This window comes from Cygnus atratus, chromosome 1 (genome assembly GCF_013377495.2).
Source record: "Cygnus atratus isolate AKBS03 ecotype Queensland, Australia chromosome 1, CAtr_DNAZoo_HiC_assembly, whole genome shotgun sequence".
Classification (NCBI taxonomy): domain Eukaryota; kingdom Metazoa; phylum Chordata; class Aves; order Anseriformes; family Anatidae; genus Cygnus; species Cygnus atratus.
The window spans coordinates 176,420,763-176,437,524 of record NC_066362.1 but is presented as its reverse complement, the minus strand read 5'-3'; the positions used below and the strand labels follow the sequence as shown (position 1 = coordinate 176,437,524).

The window sequence follows — 16,762 nt, the reverse complement described above, 5'->3', positions numbered from 1 at the left end:
GCAAAATTTGAATGCTGAAAACTTAGGAGTGGTGAACAAATCTGGAAATTACTGTGTAATCATTGAAGTCATTTTTAACTTTCTTGCTTGCAGTCTGCGGCCCAATTCTAAACAAATTAACCAGCTCATCTCATCAGTGCCAACTCACTTGTAATTGCTAGAAGATAGCTTCTCTTTCCCCAGTAGCTTGCACGTTTTTTACAGACTTTGTTTAGTTTTGTAATTCAGCAGAGTCTTTCTCTTTTTTTTAATTGGAAATTAGAAGAAATATCAAAACTGACCCTTCTTGTTTGGTTATTTTTTTTGGAGACCAAGATGTGAAGTTGCTCTGGGTGTTATGCTCCCTCTTTCATAGTTACTTCTATTTTTTATGCCTTAGTAGTAGGATAGAGGAGGAAAGTGTACAGAAATGATGAGTGTATGTAAAGACAAATCTTACCATTAAAAGTATTTTTTATGTTTGAAAATCGTGCCTGAAGTTCTCAGACCTATTTCAAGTTTTCTTTGTGACTTAAAGATGAGCAACACAGCCACTATGCATCTTTCAGATCTTCTTATTCAGAAAGGAAAGGAGTTGAAGCTGAACTTAATTGCTATCTATCAAATGTGTGACCCCTGTATTGTAAGATACATTAAATATATGCACTGTCAGTCTGTAAATTGGTAAATTGTTTGAAGTCTGTCATAAATGGCTAGGAGAAGAGTGAAGAGTTTCAGCTTTCTTTTGTACGTTAATGCACGTGCATAAGTCAGGAAAAGAGAAGTGATCAGTATGGAAGTGATTTGTGTCTTTATGCTTATATATGTCTGTTATATTTTCTCTTACTGATACGACTTTCCAATGCAATGTGTTTCAACTAGAATACACAACAGCAACCTCTGTCATCAAAGATCAAGTAAGTTGACTTCAGTTTTGCTGTGAGAATTAAAATAATTGGCATATAACTGTTCTTTGCTGACTTGGGATTGGATATGCGAGATAAAGATTGTAGAAATTCTGCAGAAACTTAAGAAAGTGGCAGTCTAAGTGAAATGTTTCTCCGAGTCATGGTCTTTGTTCAGACTGAAGGTGTAATTCTCTTTCACTGGGAGAGCGAGCATTCAAGCTTCTGTTTCTGATCCTCTTGCTGAGCTTAATTCAAAGACCTGCCCGTAGTGCCTGGTATAGGTAATTTTTCGAGCTATTTAATTTATGAAAGTCAAACAATAATATGAATTGGTTAAGAATGTGGCCCACTTTTTACAAACTTCTTGATTTTTTAAAAAAAGATACTCTGTTCTTTAACTACTTGTCAAGTCTGCAACTGTGTTCTTAAAGGAAGGGGAAGAAGTCTAATTTTGTACATCTCTCCCATCCCTCCCCTTAAACTACACAATAATGTTCTAACTTTTGTGGGTTTTGTTTTTTTTTATTCTTAAACATATCCTTGCAGATAACTTTCCTGCTTCTTTTTCTGAAGGTATGACTGGTACCAAACAGAATCTCAAGTCATCGTGACTATAATGATCAAGAATGCGCAGAAGGATGACGTCCGTGTGCAATTCTTGGAGAAAGAGGTGATTTATGTTGGTTATTGATACGCATCCTTAGATTTCAGAAGGTGCAGTTATTAAAAGTGAACACCGCTTGCTGGAACAGCAGGAAAAAATGGCAGAAGTGGTCTTCTGCCTGAGCATCTTTATGTACAGTGAACAGGGAGCTATTGCCACAGCAGGGTCTGTAGGATTTATACACAAGCATGTTGTGCATGCTGCAGAAGGAACAGCTGTCTCTTCAGCTGGTTGGGTGTTTGGAGGGTTGGGGGAGGAGGTGATCTGAAGTTAAAATGTTTGTGTGTGCATGCATCTGGAATGTGAACAGACAGAAACAAGGTACTCTCAAAATAGTTATGAATAAGTAATATCTTGCTTTAGTACAGTTATGGAAAAACAACGACGGGTGAGTTCATCTTGATTTTCGTCTCACTACAATTGATAATGGCAACAAGGTGTGTTTCAAGGAAGTACTGTAATCACTGTTGTAATGCCATACGCGGTGCTGACGACCGTTTAATTAAGGGTGAATATTGAGTAGGTAGGTCCTCAACTAAGTTGGTACTTGGCAAGCTGCAGAAGTGTCTGATACTGTATGCTTTAACTTGTGGCAAGTGCTCACAGGAGTTGAACATAGCTTGCATGTATTAGAAGGGAAGTTGCAAGTTGTTTTCATGGTTCGTTATAAAAGCGTTGATACTTCATTTGCCATATTTTTTCTCTAAAGAATGCAGATCAAGCTGACAAGATAATAGGCTTTTTGAGTGCATGCTGGCTAAGAATTGAAATCTCCTGTTCATCTTTGTAGTGTATTGTAATTGTTGAATAATGCAATAGCATAGTGGTGGTACCCGAAATTCTGACGCCTGGTGTTTTAAGTATCCTAGCGAAGGCTCGTTAATTTAATCACTTAATCTTGGTGCCAAATGACAATCCTTTACTTGGAAATGGAAAACTTCTTCTCTTAAAGATGACCAGAGATGTGTTTTCGACTGTTAACAGATGAGTGCATCAGTGAGACTTCCATCAGGTGAAGACTACAACTTAAAGCTTGTTCTTCTTCATTCTATAGTGCCAGAGCAAAGTACATTTAAAGTGCTTTCAACAAAGGTAAGATCTTCTTAGTGTAAATCATTTCTTTGTCTGTTTCTGACGTTGAAAACTTTTCTGCTCTATTGTCATGTCTCATTACCACAGTCATAATGTCTTGCTTTTCATATAGAAATGTTTTTCTTTCTTCAAGGTACCTTTCAGCCAGTGGAAAGCTTTCTAAACTTGTGCAAAATTCAGAAATAGTGACGTGATACGTTGCTTACTGAAGTGCAAATCACAGTTACGTTGAGGATGCTTTTAACTGTTGCTGTTGAAAGATGACTGTGGTCTTTACTTTTCCATTTTGGGTATTTGGAAAGCGTGAATGATTTTTTTTTAACTCGACTTTTAGGAGTCGATACTGCCTCATGGAGTATCGTCATCTTTATGTGCCTAAGAAATAAATGTCAGACCTGTAGGATTTCAGTGTTGAAATAATTCTTGACCCTTTCATGACTTTTTCCTGCTGGTAAAAGCTGCTCATAGTTACCTGTTCTTGGCTTTTCACAAGACTTTTCATAATGCTTGTTTGGAGACACTTGGAAGTTGCGTGGCATGAGAGAGAATGCTTTTACCTCAACATTTTGTCTTCCAGAGTACAGGTACAGAAAAGTAAGGAACTGACTGTGGTCTGGTGTAGCATATCGTAGCATAATACATAGACAGACACGTTCAGACTTGGCTCTGTGGACAACCTACCTCTGAAGCAGGAGTAAATGTTTTTGATTCTTCTATTTCAACAATGGTTTTATAGAGCTTTTGAAAATTCCATGTTCCACAAAAATCTCATGTTCCACTTTACCTGTTAACTTCAGAAAGGTACGTATAGAAGTTACTGCATGTTTTCAGGGAAAAGGAACTTCAAGATGACATGAGAAGATTTCCACAAAGTTGGTCTTGTTCTTCCACTCCTCACACTAAGGAAACTGGGCAGGTTTTGTGGTAGAATCACGTGAATCATAGAATGCTTGGGCTGGAAGGGACCTTAAAGATCATCTAATTCCAACCCCCGGCCATAGGCAGGGACACCTCCCACCAGACCAGGTTGCCCGAGGCCCCGTCCAGCCTGGCCTTGAACACCTCCAGGGATGGGGCATCCACAGCTTCTCTGGAAAGCCTGTTCCAAAGCCTCACCACCCTCAGTAAATAATTTCTTCCTTTTATCTAATCTAAACCTACCCTCTTTTAGTTTAAAGCTATTCATCCTTGTCGTATCGCTACACTCCGTGGTAAATAGTTCTTACAAAGTGGTAATGGAACAGAGTGCTTGAATTAAGTACAAAGTCTGCTACTCTGTTATTATATATATAAACTGAAGTAGAATGGACCCCTGCCCTGTCCAAATGAGTAACTGTGAGGTCCTGTTTGTTTTATATTCCTATCTAGCTAGTGTTAGACTTCTCATACCTCTTGAAATTTGCCATACTTCTGTGAAGTATCAGGCCTGTGTTGCAGCACTGTCGAAATTATCATGCCTGTGCCTTCCTATGCTACCATCTGCAGCCTGGGTTAATTATTTGAATGATCTCTAGTAGTCTGGAGCATGGTTTAGGCTGAGATTCTTAAAGTGGTGCGAAAGCTTTAGTTGTGTTCAAGCAGTGTGTGAAGCGCAAGTATTTTGCGTTTATTTCCAAATATTACAGTTTCCATGTAGTTTTGAGAGAATAATTTTAAGGCAAGGCGGGATAAGAGAGAATACAGGAGGAGTTGTAACAGGTGAAGTCAGCACTTCAGTGCGTACTTCCTCTTGCAGGAAAGAGAAATACAGGGGGGACATTGGTGAAAGCACAGTGAAGGAATACAGTTTGGATGATGCATCAGCTAATTCCAGTACTGACCAGCAGATGGAGTCTGAGTGAAGAAAATATTTTATAGCAGGCCTGCATTAAGGATGGCTAAGCATGCAAAGTGTTCTTTAAAGACTTAGAATATCTTACTTTGAAAAACACTAAGCGCTTTAAAGGACATGGTGTAGTGTCAGTGTTTGAATACTAGAAATGCGAGCAAGATGGAAAATATATAGTTATTACTTTGAATAAACCATCTTATTACTTCTCAAATGTTTTGCAAAGAAATGTCATTTACATGAAGTTATTCTGTAAGGACTTGAAAAGGAAGACTTAATTTTATCATCTTCCCAATTATACAAACATTTTACTATATCAAGTTCTTTGTTAGTGAATATTATTCCTCAAAGTTGTGAATAGACTGGAGATGTTGACCCCACAGCCCCAATATACATGAAGGTTGCTGATCTTGCATGTTTGAGTCCTTGTGCGTCACTAGTGTATCTGAAGCTGTCGCTGTTCTTGAGAGTTTTAAATCTTTTACAATGGAGAATGGGAGGTTGGCCTGTGAGACATCAGAGTCCCTGGCATTTGGACAAGCCTCTGAGCAGTTGGGATAAGAAAGCTTGCTAGACGTGAAAAATTATCAGCAATTGAGGTGGATGTTTGAAGTGCTTCCTTCTTAAACGTGCTTCATTCTTCCAAGTAGAGGTATTGAGATCCAATAGGATCTGTTGCAGCCACCTTGGCCATGCGTGCCTTCATTCGTAGCCTGGTGTGGGAAGATGAGCAACTGATGCGTTTCCTTGGGTATAGTTGAGGAATCCCTCAGCTTCAGACAGGCTCTGGTCTGGTCTGGTGGTCTGAGGCCTTGTTAGCAGTGGGAGCAAGTTAAGCGTGCTCCTGGAACGCATTGTCTTGTTTACTTTCATCCGAGAGGAATCTGTTCGCATGCTCTTAGATGGTTTTCCAGTGTGAACCAGGATAGTAAAAAGGAATGCAATGTGAAAGGAGACTCGCTTCAAAAACATGTTCTCAGTTGGAACAAAAACCATACTCTGCCAGGCAGTTTATTTGGAGTACCTCTCCCATCTCTTCTCTTCCTTATTACAAACAAGCAAAATCCACCACCAAAGCAAAACAAAAACCCACCTAGAGCCCTGATAACAGTCTGCAGACTGGGCCAAGGGGAGGGGAAAGGTTCCCAGAGTGTACGTGCATATCACAGCTAGATGGGATTTGAAAGACTCAGAGGAGTGGCGACAGGAGGCTGAATTTGGGAGGACCCTTGTCTTTGTGGCACTGACAAACTTAGTGAAGTCTGTTCATCTTGCTGTGCGTTGGAAGGTTTTTGAAGGCTGTTTAGCTAAGGACTAGAGAAGGGTGAGATGTTTTTTTTTTAGTGCTGCTGATAGCAGTGCCTGAGATATGGGTATTTGAGCTAGCAAGTTAAGTACAGATAAGAGATTAGGACATGGCTAGAAAAAATCATTCTCATGTTCACAGCCTCTGGGATGAGCTCGCTGGCTTCCAGCAGTGGCTTTTTTGTTCTCCCAGAACTATTGGGAGCCACTGGGTCCAGCCAGGGTCTGACTGCTGGGATGGTTCCCTGACTCGCAGTGGTCGCTGGCTTCACCTTTTCAATGAACTTAACCCTGCCAGAGCTTTCTCAGAGTACCTTTGTGATCTGCTTTACATCAGAAGGAATCCGGTGCACTTGGAGTAGACTGTGGCTCCTTCCTGCTTAGCTGATAGCCCAGCCTGGATTTCTGCAGCACAAGGGTTGCAGGATTGCTCCACAGTAAGTCTTGCCCTGTGATTTGTCTGTAGCATGTGAGATGCCAGTTACATCCAGTGATTAGAAGCTTTTAAAGGAACCGTGTTTCCATGGGGTAGAAGCAGATGTTTTCCTGTGGATTAATCATTTCAGATGACACCTGTGTGTGTTCACACAGCTTTATTTCGTATTGCTGTACTGAATACGAGAGGCACATTGCCATTAGCGTATTGTAAGTCTTCACTGGGCAGTGAGCAATCTGGTCTTTCTTTCCAACGAAAGGCAGGTTTTGCACTGGATAGACTTTGAGTTTCACATAAACCTCTTAGAACTAATAAATGTAATGGATAGAGGTTGAAACACGAGAACTGGCAGATGATAAAGCAGTTGTGCATGTTTTGGTAAGTAAGAGATGCTGGAGATGAATCTCTCAGTACTGCTTAAAATTCAGCGTCACTTGATAAATGCAAAACAATAAAGGTAAAGATGCAAATTCAGGAGGAGAAAATAGCCATAGTTTTATTTGGAGAATTACAGATTCTAAAGTGACTGCAAGCAGCAAACAGAACTTAAAGACTGGCATTAGTTCTTTCAGAGAATGTCAACAGTAAAAAATGCAATTGATACATTAGGTGTTGTTTCTTTGACATTGTTGGTTAACTTCCAATCTGTCAAAGGTGTCCGACTGCTTAGAAAACATTCCTATGTTAACCTGATAGAGCAAAAAGTAGCAGCAGCTCCAAAAGTTGCATATAAACTAGAGATTTGTGTCTTATAAATAGAAGCTGGTCTGGTCTTTGAAAGTAGAAGGCATTTTGTACACCATACGTAGGTAGGATTTGTTGTATTTTGGTGGCCATCCCCAGTTGTGTTCAGGTGTCGGGTGGGGTGGGGAAGACGTGTACCACACTGAAAACTGCGTGTTGTGTTCAGCAGTTAACAGAAGGTACCTGTTAGTGGTGCTACTTGTTTTTTTTATTTATTTCCAGCAGAGGGAGCCAAAATGTAAAGGCTCGAACGAGTTCGCTCTTTGGAAGTTGCCTGTGTGGAATTATCCTTCTGCTCCCATCAGAACAGGAAAAAGGCCTTGCTGTGGTGTAACCCCGGCAGGCAGCTCAGTCCCACACAGCCACTCTCTCACTCTCTCCAGGTGGGACTTGGAGAGAATCAGAAAGGTAGAAGTGTGAGAATGCATCGGTTGAGAGAAAGGCAGATACCAGGTAAAGCAAAAGCCACCATTCCAGCAAAGCAAAACAAGGAATCCATTTGCTGCTTCCCGTCGGCAGGCAGGTGTTCAGGCACTTCCAGGACAGCAGGGCTCAGCACACATGGTGGTTTCTTGGGAATATAAATGCCACCGCTCCAGACATCCCCCCCTCCTTCTTCTTTCCCCCATCTCTTATTGCTGAGCATGACACCACGTGGCATGGGACATCGCTTTGGCCACTTGGGGTCAGCTCTCACGGGCTGTGTTCCCTCCCAGCTCCTGGTGCACCCCCAGTCTGCTCACTGGCAGGGCAGCACAAGGGGCTGAAAAGTCCTCTGCAACAACCAAAGACAGTGTCTTATCACCACTACCTTCATCAAAAACCCAAAACACAATTATATAAACCTCTACGAAGAAAATTAACTCCTATCTCAGCCAAAACCATGACAGGCATACCAACTTAAAATGAGTGACTAAATACGTTTAAGGCAGAGGAGCTGACTTGGCTCTGTCCAGCAGATAGAGCAGGGAATGGAAATGCCAAGTAGTGCAAGGATTTCTAATGTTCTGAAACAGTTCTTAGTGCACAGTCAGCCCCGCTTTCTTTTCCCTCTTCTGTTCTATTTGTCAAGCAGTGCGGTTGGGATTCCAGGGGAATATTTGGCTATGTTCTCTCGGAAACGTGTGTTGTGTGAGAGTTTCTCTGGGTCTTCATTCATGTTCGTGATGCTGCTCAGGAATTTCTCCTTAGACTTAGGTGAGGAGAGTGAGGATGAGTATCAGCTTTTTTGTGTGTCCTTATCCTCTTGAAGGAAACCTGACCTAGTGCTTTCTCTTTTCCTTGTACTCTGCTCTTGCATCTGCAAATAGTCTGGGGACAATTACTGTGGGTTTTCACTTTTTGTAGTGGTTTGGGCTTTTTGCAAACAATGGTGGTTTAGAGCCATTTGAAAAAGTGGCTAAGAGCAGTTTTGTGACCCCGGAACTTTCCTTGAATTAGATATCAAAGTTGTGCTGCGAACAGGGAGGTGTTAGAAATCCTCAGTGTTTTTTCACAGTTGACGTTTGTTATAGAGATATCTGAGGTAGGAGCATACTCCCAGCAGCTTCGTGCCAAGAATATGGTAGTCGGTGTGCATCTGGGGAATGTTTCTTCTCCTCAAACCGACATTTTGCTTTACAAACGCTGAAACACCCAGAGCAACTTTACTGGAAAAGCACACTGATGCCTGTCGCTAAATGTAAAGGGAAAGGTTGAGACTGAAATAGTTTCAAAAGTGTGAGTCTTTACTCAGAGGTAGGTGTACACAGATAGATGAACAGAGGGTATGGATTTATTTCAACTGAAATCGGTTCTCGCAATCATACCCTTAGAAGAGACTTTCTCATTTCGGTTATTTTTAGCCAGTTGTTTGCAGTGGCTTGAATGCAGTCTTCCCTGCTCGCTTGTAGTTCTTTTCTCTTTGAGGCTTTCATGCAGATTCATATCTCCCTAAACTTTCTGGGTGTTTTCTGTAAACTATAAACCGATATTTAAGATAGGAGTTGGATGCTTTTCTGAATTTTCTTGCATCTCTTAGGCAGGGCTAGATGGAACAATTTCCTGGCGAGACCTTAAAGAAACCTTCCTGATGATTGGTGTGATATTACTTGGCTCAGAATAAGTTTAATTTTTTTGTTCCTTGTGAGTGCAGGTGGGTATGGGGCAGATTTAAACTTGTTAATATTGAGAAATATATTTTAAATAAGCATGTGAATCAATGCCCATGCTTTATGTAACACTATAAAGGAAGACTGTAAGAGTTTTTCTCTCTGTCTTGAGAGAAGGTGGATATGAGAACAATTGGCTTTACAGGAAGGATGTGGTGGCAAAGAGCTTTAGGCTACCAAATTGGTCTGTATTGCTAGCTCCTTCTGTAAAAAAAAAAAAAATCTCAAATTCTAACAAGTGGTTGATATATAATGTTAGCGAGGTGGAAACTTTGATCATTGTACACTGTTATCCATGGTATGTAGCTGGCAAAGAAATTGGAAGGTGCATGCTAAATCCCTCCTATTAGGACACCTTCTCTACAGAACATTTTTTTTAATTATCAATAATTTGTGGTTACACTGGAAAGTTATCCTAATCTCAGTATAATTTGTTTCAAGTTATGGACAAAAGATTCTGGAATTCAGAATACAAGCAATTTATAAGAGATCTTTGAATAACTGGGATACCAAAACTGTGTGTGCATATGATTTTAGATAGAAGTTTGAATAGGTCATACCTTTTTAGAAGATGGTGATAATGGGTCATCACCTTAGAGTTAGTTTAAAAAAAATGCCGTGATTACAAAATAACAACATTTTGAATTTACACCTCGGACAAAACTGTCAACAGTTCAGTAATAGTCAACAATTCAGTAAAATAACTAAGGAGATGATTGGAAATCCTGATTTCACGTTTCCATGTGTTTAATACAGCAAAACATCCAAATTTTAAAGGGTATTTTTTTCACGTCCTAAAATCAGTGGCTGAGCTGCTGCTCAAGCTCTGCCAGTTTCGATTCCCTTCATCTATTTGATGAGAGCTCAACACAAATTTGTCAAGTAAACTTTCCCTTAGCGTGAATTGTGAAATATAAAATATACTAGGAGTTAAAAGAATTTTCTCATAACTTGTCAGTGTATACCAGATTTTCTTTCAAAGACGACCACCAACATTCTTTAAATATTTCTCAGCCAAACTGGTGAGATCTGTCTTAGAGCATGAGTTCGCGCAGAACCTAGTTTGTCAGAAGTTTGGGTGTTGTTTTTTTTTTAGCAGTAGGCTTCTACCTAGAATCTTAATGTTGATAGCTTAGTGTTGTATTTATCTCTAAGGGGATAAATTCTTTCTTAAAATTAGGTTATATGCTCTTCTATTCCACTCTTCTTGAAGTAAGATTTTTTTTTTTTTGGTGCCTTTGTACTACCAATGAAACATTTAAGATTGCTTCTGAGGTCTTTTCTGGCATCTTTCCCATACATAGCACTTGGATTTAGATGCAAACAAATTTGTCTTAATCTGTTGTGTTTTTTTTTTAAAGAATGTTACTTTTATGAGTAGAAACTCCTGTATCCTTTCCCTGCTCATGTGTTCTCTTCTCGATGATGATTCCTCAATTTAACACTCATCTCAGCAGGGTGGGTTTCTCAGAATTTCAAACAAGTATTGCCTGAATTACTCTGCCAAATTTCCATGTGTCTTTTCCTTTTTACTTTACTCACTTTGAACCCCAAATCTGGGGAACTTAAAACAGGAGAATATAACAATAGGTGGATTATTTCTGCACTTGAACTTTTTACAAATCTGGAGCGTTGTGTCCTATTTCGGGCTTCCCAGTGCAAGGAAGACACCAGTGTAGTGGAGGGCTACCGAGATGGGCAGGAGGCTGGAGGGCATGAGCTGCAAGGAGAGGCTGAGGAATTGGGCTGCTTCAACCTTTAGAAGAGGAAAATCTTTATTGAAGAGGAAAAATCTTCATACTTGTGTGCAGCTACCTAATGGGATGGGATAAAGGAGGTGGTGGAGCCAGCCAGGCTCTTCGCAGAGGTACATGGTGACAGGGAGTGAGACGGTGGGTACCACATGGGTGTAAAACAGCATTCCTCTGGGAATCTTACTGTCCTTCACTTCTTATTCGTGATGAATGCCAGTGTCAGTGCTTCTTTGTTTTTGTTGCATTCTGTAACTAGCTGTTTCAGAAAGGAGTAACTGTGGAAATGGGACACAGGCTCAGTACAACAGTGCACTGTAGTGTTAATACACAGTGAACGTGAATTTGTAGAATAACCAGGATCTACCTTTTACTTAAGCTTCATGTGCCTGAAGGTTTTGAACCTTTTTTTTTTTAGCAGTATTTTGTTACAGAACAAAGTTCTTGAAGTAGCATGTGATTAAATGGATAACGACCAGAGGCAGCTTCTTAAACTGGCATGCAAAGCATTTAATTTACAATCATTTTTCCTGTCTTATTCTAAAGTTGGCATGAGGCATACGTTTAATGAAATACAAATGTTATATTAAAGTAGTTGGCAAAACATTGAGATGTATTTCTCTTGCTTGGGTACTGAATTTTTTTCCAAGGAGAGGAAAAAGCTAACAGTACTTGTGTGTTAGGTGTGACATCAATGATGTGTCACTTGTCTGTGTGATAGCCATCCGTGTCTGCTTTAAAATGTTCAAGGTAATGTAAAATGCGTTTATTGCCATTTGTGCACATAATTGGGACTCAGAGTTGTTTCTCAGATCAAATAAAGCTCTCAAGCTGAAGAAATACGCGTCTTCACAAGCAGAATTTTACAGCTTTATATTTTGGAGATGTGCTTGTATAATGGTGCACAGCTAATGATTTTGCTCGATTTGCTCCTGCCTGCAACTTTGCCTAATGAGTGAGTTGAATTGAAGTGGATGGAGTAGATGGGCTAAAGGATTAATCATGTCATAAACGTGTTCTATCTCAATTCCTCAGCTGTATATACTTCTGGTTTGAAATGTTTAGACTTAAGGAATCTGCATCTTACGCTGGGAATTAGTTTGTAGCATTTCCTCTTCCTTGGGGATGTTTGTCATACGGCACCGGCTTAGGGCCAGTTGCAGAGGAAAGTGTAAGAGCTAGCAGAGGAAAAAAGGAGAGGGGGATTATTGGAGCAGCAGAAGTAGAAAGATTTTTCTTAAATGTGTGGGCAGAGCAGTCTGAACAGCCAAAGGGATCTTTGAGGAGGGTTGTATTCTGCGAAGAAAACATCCGTGTTTGGTAGTTCACATTAAACGTTATGTTGCATTAGAGATCATTCTTTTCAGTACAGATGAAAGTCTGTGGGTGAGATTCTTAAAGATATTGGTGGAAATCTGGAGCAGGAGGGCAAGAGGAGATAGCAAAGGGAGAAACAAACAAGATTGAAGTTGTATAGATTTGAGCAATCTCAGCATTGTGAATTTGCTGTTTTTTGTTTTTTTTTGTTAAGGCTGTTTGGTGGGGATGCATTGTTAATTAGAGTATTAAAAATTTTGAAATTAAGGCCTCCTCGATTTAAACACACACTGGAGTTGATAATACAGTTGCCACAACTTGAGAAGAGTTCTGTAGGAAGTGAAGGAGAGACAGGTTGTTTTAAATCAAGACTCAGTGTTTTACTTCTAGCTAATTAGTGCCTTTGTTAGTGGCTAATTAACTTAAATGTTTGACTTGTGAGATCCAAATCCATTCAAACAAAACTACAAACCAAAACAAACAAAAAGAACAACCTGCCAGTTCTGGCACTCATGAAACTACTTATTTATTGTATATGTAGCTGTGTAAAAATATTTTAGTTTCTTTATGCTCATCACAAAACATTCAATTTGTGAGTGTAGCGTTCATAAAATGAACTTTGTGCCTGTAATTTCAGCAGCTATTTTAAAAGAGTCCAGTGAGGGAAGACTTGCTGGTTCCTCTAGTGTTGCTGAAGAGTAATAACCGTTGGCACAGTTTGAATGCTGCTTCTGCACAGTTAAAACAAATTTGTGTTCGTAGAGATTAAAATATTAAACTCGAATGAGGGATTTTTTTAGGGGCAGTAGGTTGAGCAACTAGAATAATACAGTATTTTATTTTTCTTTGACTATTTTTGTTCTGTGACTGATACCTTTCCACATTTTGAAAAATTGATACTATGATGCTCACTTTGGGACTTGTAAGGGTGCTAAAAACATTGGAAATTCAGCAGACATAGGAAGTGGGGAAGTCATCTCCATGTAGTTGTTGTGCTTATTAAGACTGAAGCTCTATCCTGCCTTGAAGGGCATTCATTCTGTGCCTCGTGTCTTAAACTTGTTGTTCTCAGTACAAGTTAGTGGTAGAAAATGTATATTTAAACTTGTCAAGGGAAGTGGTAGTTTCCCCAGGAAAGAAAAAATGGAGCAGTGGTAATTAAATATTCTGTTTCTTAAAATGCAGCATGATTCCAAATACGGCAGCTTTGAAACTTAAATGAGCTCATTTCTTTATTTTTATAAGGCATCTTGGGCTGTTACTCACCAGTGACAGATTTGAAGAATCGAATAAATAAAGTTCAAATTTCAGATCAACGTGATGCTGTGCAAGGAGCGTGCTGCTGGGATCTCTGGGGTTAGCTTTACAGAGGTGCCTTTGTTCTCGGGTCTGCAGGGATCCCAAGGTCGTAGTGGCTTTAGGTAGAACTAAGAACTCCCTTATGCGAAGCTGTGCACAAGTAAGGAACTGCTGAAGTTTAGCAAGCAGAGGTTTAAGTCAATTGATAGCATCGTAGGAATTTTGTGATGCTTCCTGAAGTGAGTTTGTCGTCTAGAAGTGACACTAGACACTCCTTGTTTTGCAGTCTTTGTTTTGCAACTTCGTAATCCTCTGACCAAGAATAAGGTTAATTATGAAAAACTACTTCGGTATGGCTGTCTAAAGGGATTACGGGTAGTTGTGAATAGGGCCATGACATGCCTAACTCAATTTCGTTTCTCCTATGATAATTGCAACCATATCCCCTTTTAATTGCCAGTTTTGTCAATGAGTACTAGGCAGTTTTCTCTGTAGCAGTGTGTGTTCGTTGAACCAAGTGAATACAGCTTCTGAATTTCTCCAGTGGGAAGATGAGCACTGTCCATGGATGCTACTCTGGTTTGTACATAGCACACATCAAACAGGTTAGGTTTTGTTGGATGGGATGTAAAGCTAGCACTTGGATTTTGCAGTCATTCGGAGGTACTATTTAATTATTAGAGCTGACTGACAAGAAACAGATGCTTAAGATGCACCTTGGTGCCTGACAGTGTAGACTTCGCAGCTGATTGTTACTTCTGGGATGCCATGATTTGCAGAAAGTGAATAGTAAGCACAAGGAAGCGGTACTAAAACAAAAGGATGAAACTGATGCAAGAGCTGAGCAGCCACATAAGAGTTTAGTTGACGTGTCATTAAGTACTATAACTTCATAGTGTAAGGTAGGTATATTTTGTTCTAATGCAGGCTTCATGTTAGACAGAGTCTCTAAAACCAACCTAATTATTTTCTTACTGCTACAGAATCCAACTAATTTGAACCTATTTCTCAGAACTGTTTGCCATCTGGATTAATTTGTTCTTTGTGTTGTGTTTTGTAGGTTGAAATAAAAATGAAGAAGCCAGAAGCTGTAAGATGGGAGAAGCTAGAGGGACAGGGAGATTCTCCTAAGCTAAAGCAATTTACACCAGGTTTGTTATCTGAAGGAAGCGTTAAGTGCTTTATTTTTAGCAAAGTACTTGCAGATATTAATAATAATTGGTATGTTAAAAGCTGTTAATAAAATCAGTGTTGTATTTACAATAAAAAGACTTACTCTTTTTTAATACCAGAAAATGACAGAAATGGTCTGCAGGGCATTACTAAAATTCAGTTAGTAAGGCTAGGCATAACTTCTATTAATCTGATGAACTGTTGAGGATATATGCTTGTCATTAATTCCTTTAGGCTTTTATCTGTTCAGCTGTTTATTTCAATCACTGTTTTGCAATTCTTTGCGTTGTTGTGGGTATATTGTTACTTAAAGAATTAAGTATCATTAAGTATTTCACCTCTTGAAAAATAATGCTTTTGCAGTGTTTCAAGACAGATTAACAAGGCATCTTTGAAAAATGTGGACATCCTGATCTACTAATTTCAGATATTTTTGCAGTGTAACTCAAATTTTCCTATGGCTGTAGGCTCTTGGTGTTTTTCCTTCCTGTCAGCCAATATCTCCTGCCTCGTTTTGACTTCAATTATTTTTGTTGTTGTTGTCCAGAATTTCTTTGTTGGGTAGCTAAATTATGTAATTATTTACCTGAAAGTAAACTTTGCAGCTGCTCAATGTGGTCTCTAGCATTTCCCTGTTCCCTTTATATTTTTTTTTATTGCGATGCTTATATCTGCAAGGAGGAATCCATTTACATTTTCAGTTTCATATTCCATTATTTCAGATTCATTAAATACATACATGTCTGTTCTGGAAACTGCAGCTTTAAAAGTCATGAGGAAATGCTTAGCTAACTAACATCTCCATTTTCAGACACCCAGCACTTATATCCATCCTCCTCTCACTACACAAGGAACTGGGACAAACTGGTAGTTGAAATCAAAGAAGAGGAGAAGAACGAAAAGTTAGAAGGAGATGCTGCTTTAAATAAACTCTTTCAGCAAATCTATTCAGATGGTACAGATGAAGTGAAACGTGCCATGAACAAATCGTTCGTAAGTCTTTACTCTTTGTCTCTAAAGACGGGTGTCGCTTTGGCACAGTGACACATTATACTAAGCTTTGTGTAACTCAGGAGGCTTCTACCCACCAAAATCTTGGGCCTCAGATAAATGGCAGTTGTTCAGTGGGAGTTGTTGGTATAACAGGTCTCGTTGAAAGATTGTGCTTTGCTGGTTTCTTTGTTTCAGTTAGTGTTATCAAAGGGAATACGGTTTTTGCTTCCTATAAGGCTTGGAATTGTTGCCCAGGATGACAGGATCAAATTCCTCTTAACACTTTATGTATAGTTCCTTTGCAACAACATGACTGAGCCTCTAAAAGCTTCTTGTTATCAGCATCTCATAGTGTCCAGTATGGAAAACAAGTACTGCTAGGCTGAAGATCATGGAATGATGGCTTTTTCAAATTTTATTCAACATATGCACGAAATTCCTGTGTAAATTGCTTCTATGTGAAGTTTAAATTCGTCAGGTTTTCCAGAATTCATTAATCTGTTGTAAGAAATGTGACTTCTATATTACTAGCTGTATTTACTATAATTCTTCTAGGAAACTAAACAAGCTTTTTCTTATATTGCAGATGGAGTCTGGAGGCACAGTTCTGAGCACCAACTGGTCAGATGTTGGTAAAAGGAAGGTAGAAGTAAATCCTCCTGATGACATGGAATGGAAAAAATTCTAATCCTGTTTTTAATCTCTTACCATCTATGTGTTGCCATAAGTCATGTACTGACCACTGTGTATGGACATAGCGTTCTTGGATTCAAAGCACTGAATGCTCCCCTGGAAACAGGAATTGTCTTTACATTTTGCGTGCTTTAGAAATTCCTTCACCTGCAGATGTTAAAGATGTATTCAGGAGTGGAACCCTGTTTTCATCATCTTTGTCTAAATTTTGGAGATTGAATCAAACAGTCTAAATTTTCTACCACCTTTATCAGCTCTGCTCTTTGGGGATGGGGTAATCTCTAATGGGCTGTTCAGGTTCATTGCCTTACGCCTGCTATTTCTGTTCAATAACTTATTAGATCTTGACAACTTTGGGTAAAAACACTTTTCAACAACAGTGTTAAAATTCTTCGCTCTTTAACTCTGCTAAATAAAATTGTAAATATAA

General features: G+C 39.3%; 1 protein-coding gene across 1 annotated transcript in view; it reads left to right on the top strand.

Moving 5' to 3' along the window:
* The window catches only part of SUGT1 (SGT1 homolog, MIS12 kinetochore complex assembly cochaperone), a 27,730-nt gene extending 10,968 nt beyond the window's left edge, over positions 1–16,762 (top strand). The window contains exons 8-13 of the mRNA XM_035553433.2: positions 862–896; positions 1,461–1,557; positions 2,536–2,643; positions 14,534–14,624; positions 15,458–15,639; positions 16,226–16,762. Coding sequence (XP_035409326.1) covers positions 862–896; positions 1,461–1,557; positions 2,536–2,643; positions 14,534–14,624; positions 15,458–15,639; positions 16,226–16,327 — 615 coding nt within the window. The 3' untranslated portion in view covers positions 16,328–16,762. The remainder of the gene's footprint in view (positions 1–861; positions 897–1,460; positions 1,558–2,535; positions 2,644–14,533; positions 14,625–15,457; positions 15,640–16,225) is intronic.